This window comes from Mesocricetus auratus, unplaced genomic scaffold, assembly GCF_017639785.1.
Source record: "Mesocricetus auratus isolate SY011 unplaced genomic scaffold, BCM_Maur_2.0 Super-Scaffold_100004, whole genome shotgun sequence".
Taxonomy (NCBI): domain Eukaryota; kingdom Metazoa; phylum Chordata; class Mammalia; order Rodentia; family Cricetidae; genus Mesocricetus; species Mesocricetus auratus.
This window is the reverse complement of record NW_024429189.1, coordinates 88,099,001-88,114,403: the sequence shown is the minus strand read 5'-3', so window position 1 is coordinate 88,114,403 and position 15,403 is coordinate 88,099,001. Positions and strand designations below refer to the sequence as shown.

General features: G+C 47.9%; 3 protein-coding genes across 5 annotated transcripts; 1 reads left to right on the top strand and 2 right to left on the bottom strand.

Annotated features, from left to right (window-relative positions):
• Positions 1-1,518: 1,518 nt before the first annotated feature.
• On the bottom strand, positions 1,519-3,029 carry Hypk (huntingtin interacting protein K). Of its 2 annotated transcripts, XM_005068523.4 has the most exons (4): positions 2,545-2,959; positions 2,140-2,195; positions 1,813-1,864; positions 1,519-1,676 (listed from the first exon to the last, which is right to left on the bottom strand). In XM_005068523.4, the coding sequence occupies exons 1-4, from the start codon at positions 2,728-2,730 to the stop codon at positions 1,581-1,583; spliced, it is 390 nt and encodes a 129-aa protein (XP_005068580.1). In that variant the 5' UTR covers positions 2,731-2,959; the 3' UTR covers positions 1,519-1,580. The 2 variants fall into 2 exon arrangements, with proteins under 2 accessions (XP_005068580.1, XP_005068579.1); XM_005068522.4 differs by lacking the exons at positions 1,519-1,676; positions 2,140-2,195 and having other exon boundaries at positions 1,805-1,864; positions 2,545-3,029.
• Positions 3,030-3,055: 26 nt separating this feature from the next.
• On the top strand, positions 3,056-9,588 carry Serinc4 (serine incorporator 4). Its single transcript, XM_013112380.3, is given in 13 exon segments — positions 3,056-3,490; positions 3,821-3,973; positions 4,125-4,303; positions 4,634-4,713; positions 4,959-5,052; positions 6,132-6,343; positions 6,548-6,643; positions 6,729-6,855; positions 7,203-7,275; positions 7,689-7,737; positions 7,846-7,996; positions 8,302-8,419; positions 8,422-9,588. Coding segments are annotated over 13 exon segments (1,509 nt in total). The 5' UTR covers positions 3,056-3,388; the 3' UTR covers positions 8,497-9,588.
• Positions 9,566-11,212, bottom strand: Serf2 (small EDRK-rich factor 2). 2 transcript variants are annotated; one of them, XM_005068521.4, is made up of 3 exons: positions 11,077-11,212; positions 10,430-10,538; positions 9,566-9,792 (listed from the first exon to the last, which is right to left on the bottom strand). In XM_005068521.4, exons 1-3 carry the CDS (start codon positions 11,081-11,083, stop codon positions 9,729-9,731), a joined length of 180 nt encoding a protein of 59 aa, XP_005068578.1. In that variant the 5' UTR covers positions 11,084-11,212; the 3' UTR covers positions 9,566-9,728. The 2 variants fall into 2 exon arrangements, with proteins under 2 accessions (XP_005068578.1, XP_040602091.1); XM_040746157.1 differs by lacking the exon at positions 11,077-11,212 and adding an exon at positions 10,847-10,865.
• Between the last annotated feature and the right edge of the window lie 4,191 nt (positions 11,213-15,403).

Genomic DNA, 15,403 nt, shown 5'->3' with positions numbered 1-15,403 from the left:
TATCCCTAGCTGAGATCTGAAGCCTCTGGCCTTTGAGGGCACCTCCAGTCATTTAGAGATGAACACATAATTAAAAAGGTTTTTTTTTTTTAAGACTAGACCAGGTGGTCTCAACTCCTAAAGTAGAGAGGCAAAAGGGGGATCACCTGACCCCAAGTTCAGGACAAGATGAAACTTGATCTCAAAATAAAAAATAAAAATAACCCACAGGTTAGAGGTGTAGTTCATTAGAGTACTTGCCATAGAATGGTTAAGGGCCCCAAGTTTTATTCTCAGCACCACGTTCTTAAAATAACCCCTACAAGACCCATTCATAAGCTGTTGATAAAGTTGCTTATATCTTACATAAAATTAAAAGTGTGATTACTAAGAAATAAGAAAGGAGACGCCTTTAATCCCAGCACTCGGGAGGCAGAGGCAGGCGGATCTCTGTGAGTTCGAGGCCGGGCTGGAACGACAGCCTCCAAAATACAGAGAAACCCTGTCTCGTAAAAAAAAAAAAAACAAAAAAAAAAAAGGAGAGCACTGAGCCAGATGGTGGCACACAGAAGTAGAGACAGAAGGGTCACAAGTCCCAGTACAGCTTCATCTACACTGCAGATGTGGATGTATATATACATGTATATCTAGTTGCTGCACTACTTAGTGTGAGTATGTGAACACATTTTGGCATGTGTAACTCAGAGGACATAACTGTCCTTCTGACAGTCACCTTAGTGTTTTGGGACATGGTCTCACAAAGCCTGAAGTTCCTAGCTAGGCCGTGGTAACAAATGCCTTAAATCCCAGCACTCAGGAGGCAAGAGGATCTGAGTTCAAGGCCAACCTGGCCTACAGTGAGTTTCAGGACAGTCAAGGCTACCCAGAGAAACCCTGTCTAGAAAAAAAAAAGACTGTGGTGGCGCACGCCTTTAATCCCAGCACTCGGGAGGCAGAGACAGGCGGATCTCTGTGAGTTCGAGACCAGCCTGGTCTACAGAGCGAGTTCCAGGACAGCCTCCAAAGCCACAGAGAAACCCTGTCTCGAAAAACCAAAAAAAAGAAAAAGAAAAAAAAAGACTGAAGTTGGTGATTAATCTAGGCTGACTGGGCAATGAGTTGTGAGATGTGCCTGTCATAGCACAAATCCTAGTGCTGGGGTTACAGTATCATGTCACCACTTTTGAAGTTTTTTGGTTTTTTTTTTTTTTGTGGTTTTTTTCAAGGCAGGGTTTCTCTTGGTAACCCTGGCTGTCCTGGAACTAGCCCTATAGACCAGGCTACCACCTAGAATGTGTTATTCAGGGCTGGTGAAAGCTCTGTGGAAAGGGGCACTTGGTGGAAGCAGAGTTGTCTCCACATCAAGCACTATGGCAGAAGAATGCCCAGACACACACACAAAGTAAGTATAATAAAACAGCCTGTATGTGAACATTAGGTACGTCTTTGTATTGACTGCTCATAATTTCATGAAGGTCCAACACAGAAAATGACAAGAGATATAATGCATCTGATCCGAGATAAAACTGGAAAAAAAAAAACAGCATAACAAAACACTTTATTTCAGTCACTCAGTCCACAATGTCCGAAAAAGCACATCATCAGTTGGTTAAGGCAATAAGAGCCTCCACAACGTTGCCCATGTGTTCCCGCAAGCTCCTTTCTGCTGCTGCTCGAGAGATCTCCATCTCTGTCATCTGCAAGGAAAGGGTAAATCATGTCACCAAAGCCTCCTCTCAGGCATACATCTGTCAACTAATTTCTAACTCCGTTTGTTAGGAGTGCATATAAGTAGAACTTCTCTTGGGCATCCATTAAAGCATTACTACTCACTATCAACTCCAGATCTTCCTTCTTGATAGTCACCTTTGCCAGCTCCTTCTCCCTGTGAATATATATGTGTATATATGCATCTGTCTTCATTCTCTACCTCTGCCATAAACTCCCAGAAGTAACACTCCCAATTTCACACTGCAAATAGGTCGAACAAGGTTGACTGTAAATATTAAATAGACGTGCCCATTGGAGGCTTTCCTTCCCCTAAAAACAGTGCCACTAACAACAAAGTTGTAAACCCTAGATCTACAGGAATTGGTTAAAAAACGTTTGTTTTTCTGGAGAATGAGGACCCCTTACGCTGACAGTGCGCTTTAAACTTACCGCTCCTGTTTTGCCTTTTGCTCCCTGGACCGTCTGTCTCCAATGACGGACATAGCCTGTAGAAAACACGAGTCTAGTTACCTACCACCGTGTGACCCAAAATTTCCTATCTAAAACGCAATACCAAAAATAATAACCACGTGATTCTTCAAGCATTCACAATGACCAGTGTTCTCGGGACCAAAGGACTACACTTAATTCCGTGCACCTGAGATCCATTTAGGCCCAATCAAATTCTTAAGCAAACCTCAGACTGGGTGAGTGTTGTCGCTTATCCCCATCCTGCCTACTCCCACTATCGCGATCTGCGGTTCCTGAGCCACTGCTAAGTAGCAAACGGGTCAGTCTCAACTCACCCCTACCCCATTCTCAAGCCCGCTCATACAAGCTTCCGGTCAACCTCACCGTCTCTAGATTCGAACTCTGGATCTCCTTCTCCTCCGCGTAGTCAGTGACCCGCTCCAGGTCAGCAGCACCACTGTCATGCTTCCGTGGCTTTTCGGGAGGCCGCTCCGGGCCGCTGGTTTCGGTCTCTAACTCTAGCTCCACATCTCCCTCGGTCGCCATTTCGATCTCACCGCGCCGCCGCATGAGCTGCCGCCGCTTCACAACTTCCGGCAAACCTCAGCTTCCGCCCAGATAGGGGCGGGGCAGGCTCTGAACCACACCTTTGTGCCTGTCTTGAGAAGTTTATGCTAGGAAGGCAGGCGGTTGGTTCGCTTTTGACCTCCTCTCCAGTTGTGTTTTCTGCAGGCTCCTTCGACTAATCTGTTCACTACCCACACCACCTAAATGCACAACCTCACTTCTTCTCCTAAGAACAATCCCTTCACACACAAAAAACAATCCCTTGAGTTCCTCCCTTACACACACACACACACACACACACACACACACACACACACACACACACACACAAGGAATTCTGACCAACGAAGGCGGCCTATGGCTAATCCTAAACCAATTAAAAAAACCTAATCCCCAGACCAGATAGGCCAGCTGCTCCTAATCTCAGAAAACAGTCCAAATGATCTGGAATAGGAAGCCCAGTGAAGGCATCTTCACAAAAGTATTTGCATTTACTACTTGAGAATGATCTGTATTCATTTTCTAACATGCCCATTCTACTGCCTTAAGACTGAGTGATTAGCCCAGCACAGCGACTGCCCAATGGGTGAAAATCTTGAGAAACTGCTGTTCCTCATCATCCTTTCCAATAGCGGATCTACGTCTAATCTCTGGACCAAAAATGATAGGAGCAAAAGCCGTGACAGCCCAGACCACCACCCAGGGCCTTGCACAGCAGTACAGTGGAATCGACGATGTCATAGTGAAAACCCCCTTTTATCAGGTGAGAGGGCATTTAAGGGGTCAGACTTGAAGATGCCCTTAGCTGGAAAAGAGTTGGGGAGGCAAACCCAGTTCTTTGCCTCGATAATCAATAAACCTCTCATCCCACATTCCCAGGCATAGAGCATTGGGGAAAAGTAGGTGGTTCAAGCCTATACTAAATTTCTTGCAATGAAAATCTTGCTAGTGCTTAGTAGAGGCAATCCTATGTAGCTCATCACAAGACGGTAGGATGAAGGGTTTTGGAATTTTACCTTAGATTAACCCCACTCAGTATATACCACCCCTTGCAAAGCTCCACCTTTGCATCCTGCATCTGCTCTATCCTCAGGTGACCTGCTGTTGCCCATCTAGGAGGCCCTCTCTCACTGAGTCTTCTTGTAGCCGACTGCTCTATATCCTTCTCCATTTGGGGACCTCAGCAATCTGCTGCCTCCTGCTGTCTAGGACAGTAATAGAGAGAGTCTGGGGCAAAGCACATGGGGTAAGTTGGCAGGGGTTGCAAAGTGAGGAAAAGAAACCAGTAACATTTGGATTGAGAACAGGAAGCGAGTGTCAATCTACAAGTGAGAAGTTGAGACCTGTTCATGCATTGTGACTTGTCCTAACTTTTCTCACAACCAAACTCTCTGCAGATCCAGATGCCCTCGGTGCTATGTGCCCACCTATTTGGCAACTCAGACTGTCCAGTGCTCAGTGGCTCTGGGGCTGTGTATCGAGTATGTGCAGGAACTGCCACTTTCCACCTGCTGCAGGCTGTCCTGTTAGGCCGCCTCCACTCCCCCACCAGTCCTCGTGCACAGCTGCATCACAGGTTTGTATATATTTTTGGATGGGGATGGGACAGAGGAAGTAGACACGAGTTCACTAAGGAAACTCCAGGATGAAGAAAGAGCACTGTAAAAGGACAGAAAACAGGTTTATAAATCCCTGGGCTCTAAACTGAATGAAGCAATGGTTATACGCAAACCTTCCTTAAAGTGTTGCTCAGGTGTGACTTTTGGCATTTGAGTTAGAACTTGGACTATGGGATTTGGGGCTGGTTCCATGGCTCTTCTACTTGTTTCCTCTGCCCACCTGTCATACCTTTTTTCTTCTTCCCCCATTGCCTTTTCTCAATCTGGTTTTCTCTCTACCCCACTAGCTTCTGGAGCTTCAAGTTGGTGTTCCTGTTAGGTCTCTGTACTGTTGCCTTCTGCATCCCTGATGAGCACCTCTTCCCAGGTAATTGTCATCTTACACCCTCATTACCAAGAGTAGGCTACGGCTTCCTACTGAATGACAGGAAGCTGGAAATAACAACATACATCTGTGATCCCAGCACACAGGAGACTGGAGCAGGATTGAGAGTTTGAGACCTGCCTAGGCTACTTACTACACAGGCTCCTAATCTAAAAGGGGGTGGGGGGATACACTGACACAGTGAGACCAGCTAGAGCTAACAGTTCCCAATGGTGCCTGTCTTGCAGCCTGGCATTACATTGGCATCTGTGGAGGCTTCACATTCATCCTATTACAGCTGGTGCTAATCACAGCCTTTGCCCACTCTTGGAACAAGAATTGGTAAGGAGCACCTATCCCTAAAGCCTCATCCCAAGGAGATTGACAAGCATTACTGGATAAATACAGAAAGGCTGGGCAAAAGCCTCCCAATGAACAGTACCAAGATGCTCAAGAAACCAGATGTGATAACATTCACTTGTGATCCCAGCACTGGGGAGGTGGCAATGGGAGGGTCAAAAGTTCAAGGCCAGAACAGGATACACGTTATCAAAAAAGAAAAAGAAAAAAAAAAATACAAGCTAGGTAGGGAGTTCCTAGTCTTTTTAAAACAAAACAAAAACAGGTAGTCAAGAACGGTGATGCACATTGGGCGGTGGTGGCACACACCTTTAATGCCAGCACTGAGGAGGCAGATGCAGGCGGAGCTCTGTGAGTTCAAGACCAGCCTGGTCTACATGAGCTAGTTCCAGGACAGCCTCCAAAGCCACAGAGAATCCCTGTCTCAAGGAACTCCCCCCACCCCCCCAAAAAAAGAATGGTGATGCATTTCAGCTGGGCATTAGTGGTGCACCCCTTTAATCCCAGCACTGAGGAGGCAGAGATAGGTGGATCTCTGTGAGTTTGAGGCCAGCCTGGTCTACAAAGTGAGTTCCAAGACAGTTGGGGCTACAGACAGAAACCCTGGCTCAAAAAAGAAAAAAAAAAGTGACAAACACCCATATCTCAACACTCAGAGTACTGAGGCAGGAGGACTGCCAATTCACTCTGAAATACATAGTGAGTTCAAGGACTGTCTGGAGTCTATATAAAGATCCTATCTCAAAACAACAACAACAACAACAACAACAAAAAATACTCAAGGGCCAGGCAGTAGTGGCACACGCCTTTAATCCCAACACTCAGGAGGCAGAGGCAGTCGGATCTCTTTGAGTTCCAGGCCAGCCTGGTCTACAGAGCGTGTTCCAGGACAGCCTCCAAAACAATGCAGAGAAACCCTGTCTCGAAAAACCAAAAAAAAAAAAGAAAAAAAAGCTCAAGAATGTACTGTGTGGACCAGCAGTCTAATCAGTCTGCTGAGAGATAGGGAATAGTCAGTCCATATGGGCTGGAGTTAGAAACCATTACCCACTTCTCTGTAGGCAGACTGGCGCAGCCCAAGACTGTAACTGGTTTCTAGCCGTGTTACTGGCCACCCTCGGATTCTACGGTCTGGCAGGCGTGGGAACTGTGCTACTGTTCCACCACTACACACACTCTGATGGTTGTCTGCTCAATAAGATGTTACTCAGCCTGCACCTTTGCTTCTGTGGCCTCCTCTCTTTCCTCTCCATCGCACCTTGCATCCGCCTCAGTGAGTATTTGTGATTTAATGTTCCAGATTTTGGGGTGGGCTGTGTTCCTTTTTGAGTATTATAGCAAACTTTATTAGCCTTCTCTGCTGTTACACACACACACACACACACACACACACACACACACAAAGATGGGGGAAAATTCAAGTGCAAAGTAGAGTAAGTAGAGAGTAAATTGACTGTCAACACCTGTTCTTCCCTAGAGCGCCCAAGTTCTGGCCTTCTACAAGCTTCTATCATCAGCTGCTATATCATGTATCTGACCTTCTCTGCACTGTCCAGCCGTCCCCCAGAGACAAGTGAGAACCCAAGTGCTGAAGACTTTTTCTGTTAATGCTAAATACCCAGCTTTGTTCTTAACCCCTTTTCCTTGCCCCTCAGCAGTAACCTTTCAAGGACAGAATCACACCTTGTGCCTGCCTGGCAAGAATAAAATGGGACCACAAATACCAGACACCTCAGTAGCAGTGTTGAGTGCTGGCATCATGTACACTTGTGTGCTTTTTGCTTGGTATGTAAAGGTGTCAAAGGGAAGTGTCAGAGGATGCCCAGGTCTCAGTGAAGGAGAATGTTGAGGGCTGTGGTTATTTGAACTGTAGAGCAAGACTAGAACCAGAAAAGCTCCCCATGAACAGGGACAATTTCTAAGAATAGCACACTTTGTCAGATGATCTGTATGAGATGGAGGGGGCAGGGGAAAAGTATCTTGAGTTTAAAATTTGTAGACTTTATGGGCCTCTGAGAACACAATACCACCCCCCATCCCCCCACCCCAGAAGAACACCACCATGGACTAGTTGGCAGTAAACGCCCCTAATCTTTCTTACTTGACCCAAAGTTAATAACTTCCTTTCACAGCAACGAAGCTTCCTACCTGGCTGAGTTATTTGGACCCCTGTGGATCATCAAGGTTTACAATTACGAGTTCCAGGTGAGCATCAAGAGCTCAATAATCCCAACATCCCTCCCCCAAACACAGAGACACACATCCTACCAACCTCTACCCAGAATGCTCAGGTTCTAGCTATTTCCTTTTATTGAGTACCCACAATGTGCTAGGCACTGTGCTAGATACTTTACATACATAATCTCATTTCATTTAATCCTCACAACAACCCTGTGAGGTAGGTATTTGCTCCATTTCACAAATGGAGGAATTGAGGCACAAAAGATTAAACATCTTACCAAAGTTTGCATAGCCACTTATATGCTGGAGCAAGAATTTGAACCCAGGTGTGCCTCCACTTCTTACACCAGGCCAATCTTTTCAAAGGGAAAATTTTCTAAATTAGTACCCTCACATTGTCTTGAAGCTATTTCAACACATGTTGATTTGTTTTACAGAAGCCCTCCCTCTGTTTCTGCTGCCCCCAAACAGTGGAACCAGAGGATGGTGAGTCGTGAGCAATCTCCAGGGAAGTGCCAAAGAGCCCTCGAGAGCTGCTGGGAGAGGGGAGTTCCAGCAACACTGCTTCCCACCAGCACTTCTCTCTCTCTCCAGGTCAAAGCAGCAGAGTCAGGCCAGCTGACCAGGAGACCCCACAAGCTGCTCAGGTGCAAAGGCAGCATCTTCCCTACAGCTACTCTGCCTTCCACTTCACCTTCTTCCTTGCCTCGCTCTACGTTATGGTTACCCTTACCAACTGGTTCAGGTAGGATAAAAGCAGACGTTAAGAAAACCTAGCTATTTTGAGCCAGGATTTGGTGGCACACGCCTTTAATCCCAGCACTCGGGAGGCAGAGGCAGGCGGATCTCTGTGAGTTCAAGGCCAGCCTGGTCTACAAGAGCTAATTCCAGGACAGGCTCCGAAACAATACAGAGACCCTGTCTCAAAAAACCAAGAAAAAAAAAAAAAAAAACCTAGCTATTTTAAAGAAAAATTTGGCTACGGGGGGAAGCAGGGCAGCCCAAAAGCTAAGGCCCTGAAGAATCTCTAATTAGCCTTTGGTTTCACAGCTATGAGGGAGCAGAACTGGAGAAGACCTTCACTAAAGGTAGTTGGGCTACCTTCTGGGTCAAAGTTGCCTCATGCTGGGCATGTGTACTCCTCTATCTGGGGTTGCTCCTGGCACCACTCTGTTGGCTTCCGACTCAGAATCACCACCACCCGGGTGGTGGCAACACTGCCATCTCATCAGTACTGCCAGGTAAAAACTAGCTCCCCATCTATATGACCAAAATGGGGTACCCTTTAGATTACAAGTCACCTAGCTGAGCTCAGTAGTCAAGGACAAATGAGTGGTTACCACACATAAGCTCTCAATATTCCATCTAAGTATCTAAATTGGAAGTGGCCAAACACACACCCTAGTTTCTTGATTCACTAAAACTAGTGTTTTCATTTATGCTCAAGAGTCTAACTCCCAAATCAGTAAACTCAGAAGCTTTGGCTGGTCCTAGCATGTGGCACCAGCCCCTTCCTAGTTCCTGAGCTGGAGATAAGGAGCAGGGAAAGAGCAACAGAGACTGAAGATTTGGGTTTGCTCTTGGCAATCAAAAGAAAACAAGTGGTCCAGCCCTGGGCACAGGGATGTAAGAAGCCCAGAACCACAGAACAAACCAGGGCACAGAAGAATGGAGCAGAGGCTACCACAGTTTTAATCTCGATCCTGATCTTGAGGTCAAAGAAAATGGAAGATAAAAACCACCTTCATTCCATGAGGAATGACAGAAGAGAATGTGAGCACTTGAGAGCAGCTGACCACTGGAAGTTGGTGAACAGGATTTGTTGGGGTTTTTTTGTTTTTTTCCTTTTGATTTTTTTCTTTTTTTGGCCAGCTTTCAAGCAAACAAAGAATGAGGAAGAGACATACTTAGATCCTTCCCCTCTTAGGGCCCTCAATACCATCATGGAGATGGTGTTCAAGGTCTGAGTGGGGCATAAAAATCACAGAAAAGAAGTCTCCATAGTTCTTACAGGATTCCTCTACCACAGAACTAGAGTGCTTTTCTGGTTGCCATAGTAAAATAAAGGCTTCTTCTGTGATGTTTCCCTTATGAAGTTTACAAATCTCGCTTAGGTGCCTAAAAGAACTCTCCCCTTTTAGTGGGAAAGGGCAGTCACTTCTCCATCCCCATCCCCCCAATCCCCAGTCAAACCAGGCGCTCAAGGAATTACAAAGCTACTTTTAATACTTTGGGGTGTGCCCCACAGGAATAAAAAACACTGGGAAGGGGTAACCCCCTCACCCCCAGGAGTGGCCCAGGGGGAGAGAGGCTCCCTGAGGGGAAGGAAGCACAAAAGGAACCCGCTGCAGACTCAGGGCAAAGGGAATGCCGTCGGTGCTGGGACCTGTGAGCGCTACAGGAAGAAACTCGAGCATGGTGGACTGACTCCAGGCACACAGGCGTAGGGCAAGAGGGTTGGACACGAAGCCACAAAGCTACTTGGGTTCCTCCTTCTTCTCGTTTGCCTTTTTCTGCTTCTGCTGCATGATCTCCGAGTCCCTGGGGGTAGAGATGATGGGGCACTGGGAGGTACCAGAGGGCAAAAAGGACAAGATGCAGGGGGATGAAGGGTACAGAGGATAAGATGGAAGTGGGTGGGACAAAGTTCAGCATACGGCTGCTATATTCCCACCCTAGGGGAGCAAGTGGAATAGAGCTAAGGCTCAAAAGGCAACCAGTCTCCATCTGGATGTTGCCCAAGGGGTCAGAAGTCTGGCCACTCAGGCCCAAGGCTCTCTATTCTGTACTGAGTACCACACCCAACAACACTAGTGAGAAAGTCGGGAGAAGGGAGGAGGAGATACAAGCAGCAAGGAGGGCCAAAAGTACGAGGCTGTCAAAACAACTGTACTTGATATATGAAGCTCCCTGCCCTTGCCCTTAAGGTCACAACCCGGGCACTCAGAAATCAGCCTGCGGACCGGGACCCGCCCCAGTCCCTTCCTGTAGAGCTGTGACCTAACAATTTGGAGTGGGGAGGAAATAAAACCCTAGAGGAAGCAATGCACTCTTCCTCTCACACCTAGTCCAGACTCGAGCCCTGAAATAGTTCTCTTTCCTGATACACCCCTCGGTCTAACCCAGGTCTCCCCGTCCAGTCCTGACCCGTCCCGTCCTTTCCCCTCCCTGGGGCTACCTCTGCTTGCGGGCGGCAGCAGAAAGCCCATCATCTCGACGCTTTCCCTTAACGGAGTCGCTCTGCTTCTTCATGTTCTTCTGGCGGGCGAGCTCTCGCTGGTTACCGCCTAAGGAGGGAAGGCAGAAAGTCAGATGCCGGGGCCGGTCCACACACACACACACCAGCGCCCCTCCTCCCGCAACTGGGACCCGACTATGCCCCGCCGCGGCGCCGACCCCATCGCCGAGCTTCAGCTGCCGGGGTGTGGCAGCCGCCACGGGGCAGGTTAACTTGGGGTGCGAGAGGACGATGCGGCCGAAGCCGCTGGCGGCGCGAGACAAGTTTGGGGTGCCGCGGGGGCCCAGACAGCTGGTACAGCGTGTGGGGAGCCCCGGGGCCTCCGGGACACGCGCTGGGGCCCACCGCCCAGGGTACCCGGCTTCCCCAGCGCGGAAAGCCGCCGGCGGCCCGCGCCCAACACAGGGGGCTAGACAAGTAGCAGCCGTGCAGAGGGCTGTGTTTCCGGCCGGCCGGGAGGCAGCTGGAGAGCGCTCCCTGAAGAGCCTCCCGCCGGAGAAGCTGAAGGGACCAACACGCCGGCGCCCGGCCGTGCCGTTAGCGAGAGCCGAAAGAAAAGAGCGAGGGGAAGGGATCCCAGCACTCACGGGTCATGGCGACGGCAGCGGTTCCGACCTGCCTCCGTTGCGTCCCCTCGTTCGGGCCGACGTTGCAGGCCCCGCCCCCTTCGCGCGACGCCACCAAGTCGTCTCCTTCCTCCCGCCCCTTCACGCCCCGACGCCGACTCTCATTGGGCAGAGCAAAACACGTGGAGCGCGGTGCCACGCGCCAGTCCCCGAGGGCAAAGAGCCGAGCTTCGCGGGCGGAGCGCCTGGCGAGGGGCGGGGCTTCCCGGGAGCGCAGGGTCCCGCACAGGGGAAACTAGGCCGGGTCACGTGGGCGGTGGGGTGGAGGGGTGCGGCTGGCGATGTGGCGCCCCGGCGGTGCCGAGCACGTGACCGGGCAAAGTGACCTCATGTGGGACACTTTAGGGTGCTGACAAAGTCGCCCTGAAGGAACGCGGTGGCGGGGTGGGGAGGGTGTGAGGGCGGGATTTCCTAGGTGGCTCATCCGGTTGTGTGCCATCTGTCTCTCTGGAGCTAAACTTTGAGCTGTTAACTTAGGACACCCATCCCCCAGCCTCTTGGCGGAACACTTGCCACAGCTCGTCTGAAAACGTACACAAATAATTGGGAAACTCCTTTCCACTTTCATCGCCCCCAATTGTAGCCTCTTCCAGTGTCGTGAAGTGATCCTGCAACCGTTTCCCAAGCACTTGAGCCCAGGTGCTCAAGTGCATGCTCTTCTCTACAGCCAACTTCCAGACTGCCCACGGAAACTCTGTGCCTTGGGAGTGATGGAGCACACCCAAACACGTAGGGTTACTTCAAGAACTGAGATTAGGGAGTGCTCATAGTGTCTGCATCACTCTTAGACCGTTTCTATATTGGATCATCTCCCCCAACAATGCATCTGGTTTGTAAGACAAATCATACTGGTAAATGGGGGTTAGTTAAACCTTCTCTCCCATGGGTCTAAAATAACCTGAGTTCGACTATCATGAAACAACTCATCATCGGTCAGAATAGTAGGATTAGCTTTCTGCCACCCAATCCCAAAACAACCTTAGTCAAGGTCTTTTATCTAGCATCTTCGCTAAGCAACTGAATTCAGGAAGCCCTCTCTCTAAAGCAGTAGTTCGTAATTTTTGGGTAGCGACCCTTCCAAAGGGGTCACCTAAAACCATCAGAAAACACAGATATTTAAATTATGATTCATAACTAGCAATAACAGTTGAAGTAGCAACGGAAAAAAATTTATAGTTGAAGGTCACCACAACAAGAGAAACTGTGTTAAAGGGTCAAAGCATTAGGAAGATTGAAAACAAGGGCTCTAAAGTCTATAAAAGTCAAGCGTTTCCTTTGTTCTGTGAGTTGCTATTGGATCTATTATCCCAGCTTCTCCAACACAGCAGGTGGCCAGAATTTCTAAAGGATAGCTTTCCCATAATCCTCAAAGCATTCTAAAAAGAATCTTCTGGTAAACTGGGCAGTGATGCCACACACCCACCCTTAATCCCAGCACTTGGGAGGCAGAGACAGATGGATCTCTGTGAGTTCAAGGCCAGCCTGGGCTGCCCCATGAGTGCCAGGACAGGCTCCAAAGCTACACAGAGAAACCTTATCTTGAAAAAAACACAAAAAATGACAAGGTTTTTCTGTGTAACCTTGGCTGTCCTGAAACTCACTCTGTAGACCAGGATGGCCTCAAATTCAAAGATCTTCCTGACTCTGCCTCCTGAGAGCTGAGATTAAAGGCAAGTACCACCACCCAGTTTTGCTCCCCGACAGCCACCCACCCACCCACATAGTGGGAACTGAACCTATGGCCTCATGCATGCTAGTAGACAAGCATTCTACCACAGAGCTACATATCAAGTCCTCTTTCCACTCTTTTATTTCAAGACAGGTCTCACTAAATTGTCTTGGATGACTTGACTACATGTAGACTTTGAGCTTTCAATATCCTTACCTCTGCCTCCTAAGTTCCTTGGAATACATGCTTGACTGATTACTATGGTGGTTGTGTTTTGTTTTTAGCTTTTGTGTGTTTTTAAAAATATATGTTAGAGCTAGGCGTTGGTGGCACATGCCTTTAATCCCAGCACTTGGAAGGCAGAGGCAGAAGGATCAGAAGTTCAAGGCTAGTTTGGGCCACAAGAGACTGTTACAGGCAATCTAGAAAATCCTGACTTACTTTTCTTCTTCTTTTTTTTTTTTTTTGGTTTGGCTTTTTTTTTTTTCAAAATAGGGCAATAGGGCCTCTCTGTGTAGCCCTGACGGTCCTGGAACCCTCTCTGTAGACCAGGCTGGCCTTTAACTCACAAAGATCTGCCTGCCTTTGCCTCCCCAGTGCCAGGACTAAAGGCATGCGTCACCACCCAGTTTATTTTATTTCTTGTGTGTATGAATGTTTTGCTGCACTTCTGTATGTGTGCCGTGTGTGTACCTGGTGCCTTTGGAGATCAGAAGAGGGCATTGGGTCCCCTGGAACTGGAGTTACACAGATGGCTGTGAGTCACCATGTGGGTTCTGGGAACTGACTCTGGGTCCTTTGCAAAGACAACAAGTGCTCTAAACAGTTAAACCTTTCCTCCAGCCTCCATAGTTCACTCATATTTAAAAAACAAAGAGAAAAGAAGCTGGGCTTTGGTGGCGCACGCCTTTAATTCCAGCACTCGGGAGGCAGAGGCAGGCGGATCTCTGTGAGTTCCAGGCCAGCCTGGCCTGCAGAGCAAGTTCCAGGACAGCCTCCAAAGCTACACAGACAAACCCTGTCTCAAAAACAAACAAAACAAAAAACACTAAACAGATGATAAACTAGAAGAGGGGCTGGGGTGGCAGCTCAGAGGTGATGTGCTTGCCTTGCACGCTTGTATGCTCAAGGCCCTAAGCTCCACACCAAGTACAAAGACAAAAGTGGATAAGCAAACTCAATGCAGAGTAGAAAGCTGGAGAATACATTGAAATGATTTAGGGCTGAAAGCTCTGAAGCAAAGAGATGAAGAGACCCCCAAAATGAAGGGGGAAGAGCAAAGCAGAGTAGAAGGAAAGGCTACGGGCACCATCAGCAACACCTGTTCATAACTCAGAAAAACCGGCCTATGGAGCCTTCCCAACTCTGACTTCCATGGGGACAAGCTGCTTTGGGTACCCCTGTTAGAAAGAGACGACAGAATCTGCACTATGTACAGAACTGAATGATGAGTAAAATAGTGTGGGAGACAAGGGAACAATTTTTTTTTTTGGCACATGCTTGCTTATTACTTTCAGCAGTTTAGGTGAGTAAAGGAACAGAATGACAAAGCAAACAGTCCCCTCCTACCAACCACACCACCTACGTACTTTGCCCAAGACTATTATCAATCCTGGCAAAACCTAGCCTCATAGCTTTATCTACAGTCCAGCTTCAGCAGGGAGTGCCATAGCAGATTCACTTATTCTGTTCAATAAATATGCATTGTCCACTAGCTATGTATTAACTACCTTATGAGGTGTTGCATATACAGTGATGAGCAAAATATATCTCTGGGGGCTGATGAGACAGCTAAGCAGGTTAAGGCACTAGCTGGCAAACATGATGACCTAAATTCAATCCCCAGGAGCAACATGACAGAAGTAGAGAACCAATGTCTGAAAATTGACCTTGGACCTCCACACAAATGCCATGGTACACGCTCATCCACACAATAAGTAAATGTAATTTTAAATATGCTTAGAAGGTGCAGCAATGGTGGTTCTTGCCTTTAATCCCAGCACTTGTGAGGCAGAGGCAGGCAGATCTCTGTGAGTTCGAGGCCAGCCTGGTCTACAGAGTGAGTTCCAGGACAGCCTTCAAAGCTATAGAGAAACCCTATCTTGAAAAACCAAAACAAGAAAAAAAAAGGGGGGGTGGCTAGAGAGATGGCTCAGTGGTTAAGAGCACTGACTGTTCTTCCAGAGGTCCTGAGTTCAATTTCCCACAACCACATGGTGGCTCATAACCACCTTCAATAAGATCTGGTGCCCTCCGCTGGCATACAGGCAGAAGACTGTATACACAATAAATAAATAAAATATTTAAAAAAGAAAAATGCTATAGAAAGGGAAAAGGTGATCTCCCTCTCCTTCACACTATATGTGTTAGTATAGATTTATGCGAATTGTGACAATTGCTATAAAGAAAAACCAGGTTCTATGCAAGGGTGATATTCAAAATATTTCTCAGGGTGCACATCGTAAGCACTGACCCATCAAAACAGATGTCAATATAATTTGAATGAAGACTGTGGACAATTTTACTTGTCTCACTATGAAGTAACTGACTAGAACTGCTGCTTTTATGCAGGGAGTAAACTTGTAGGCTCCATGGCAACTGATCTGGGCCAGTGAGGTC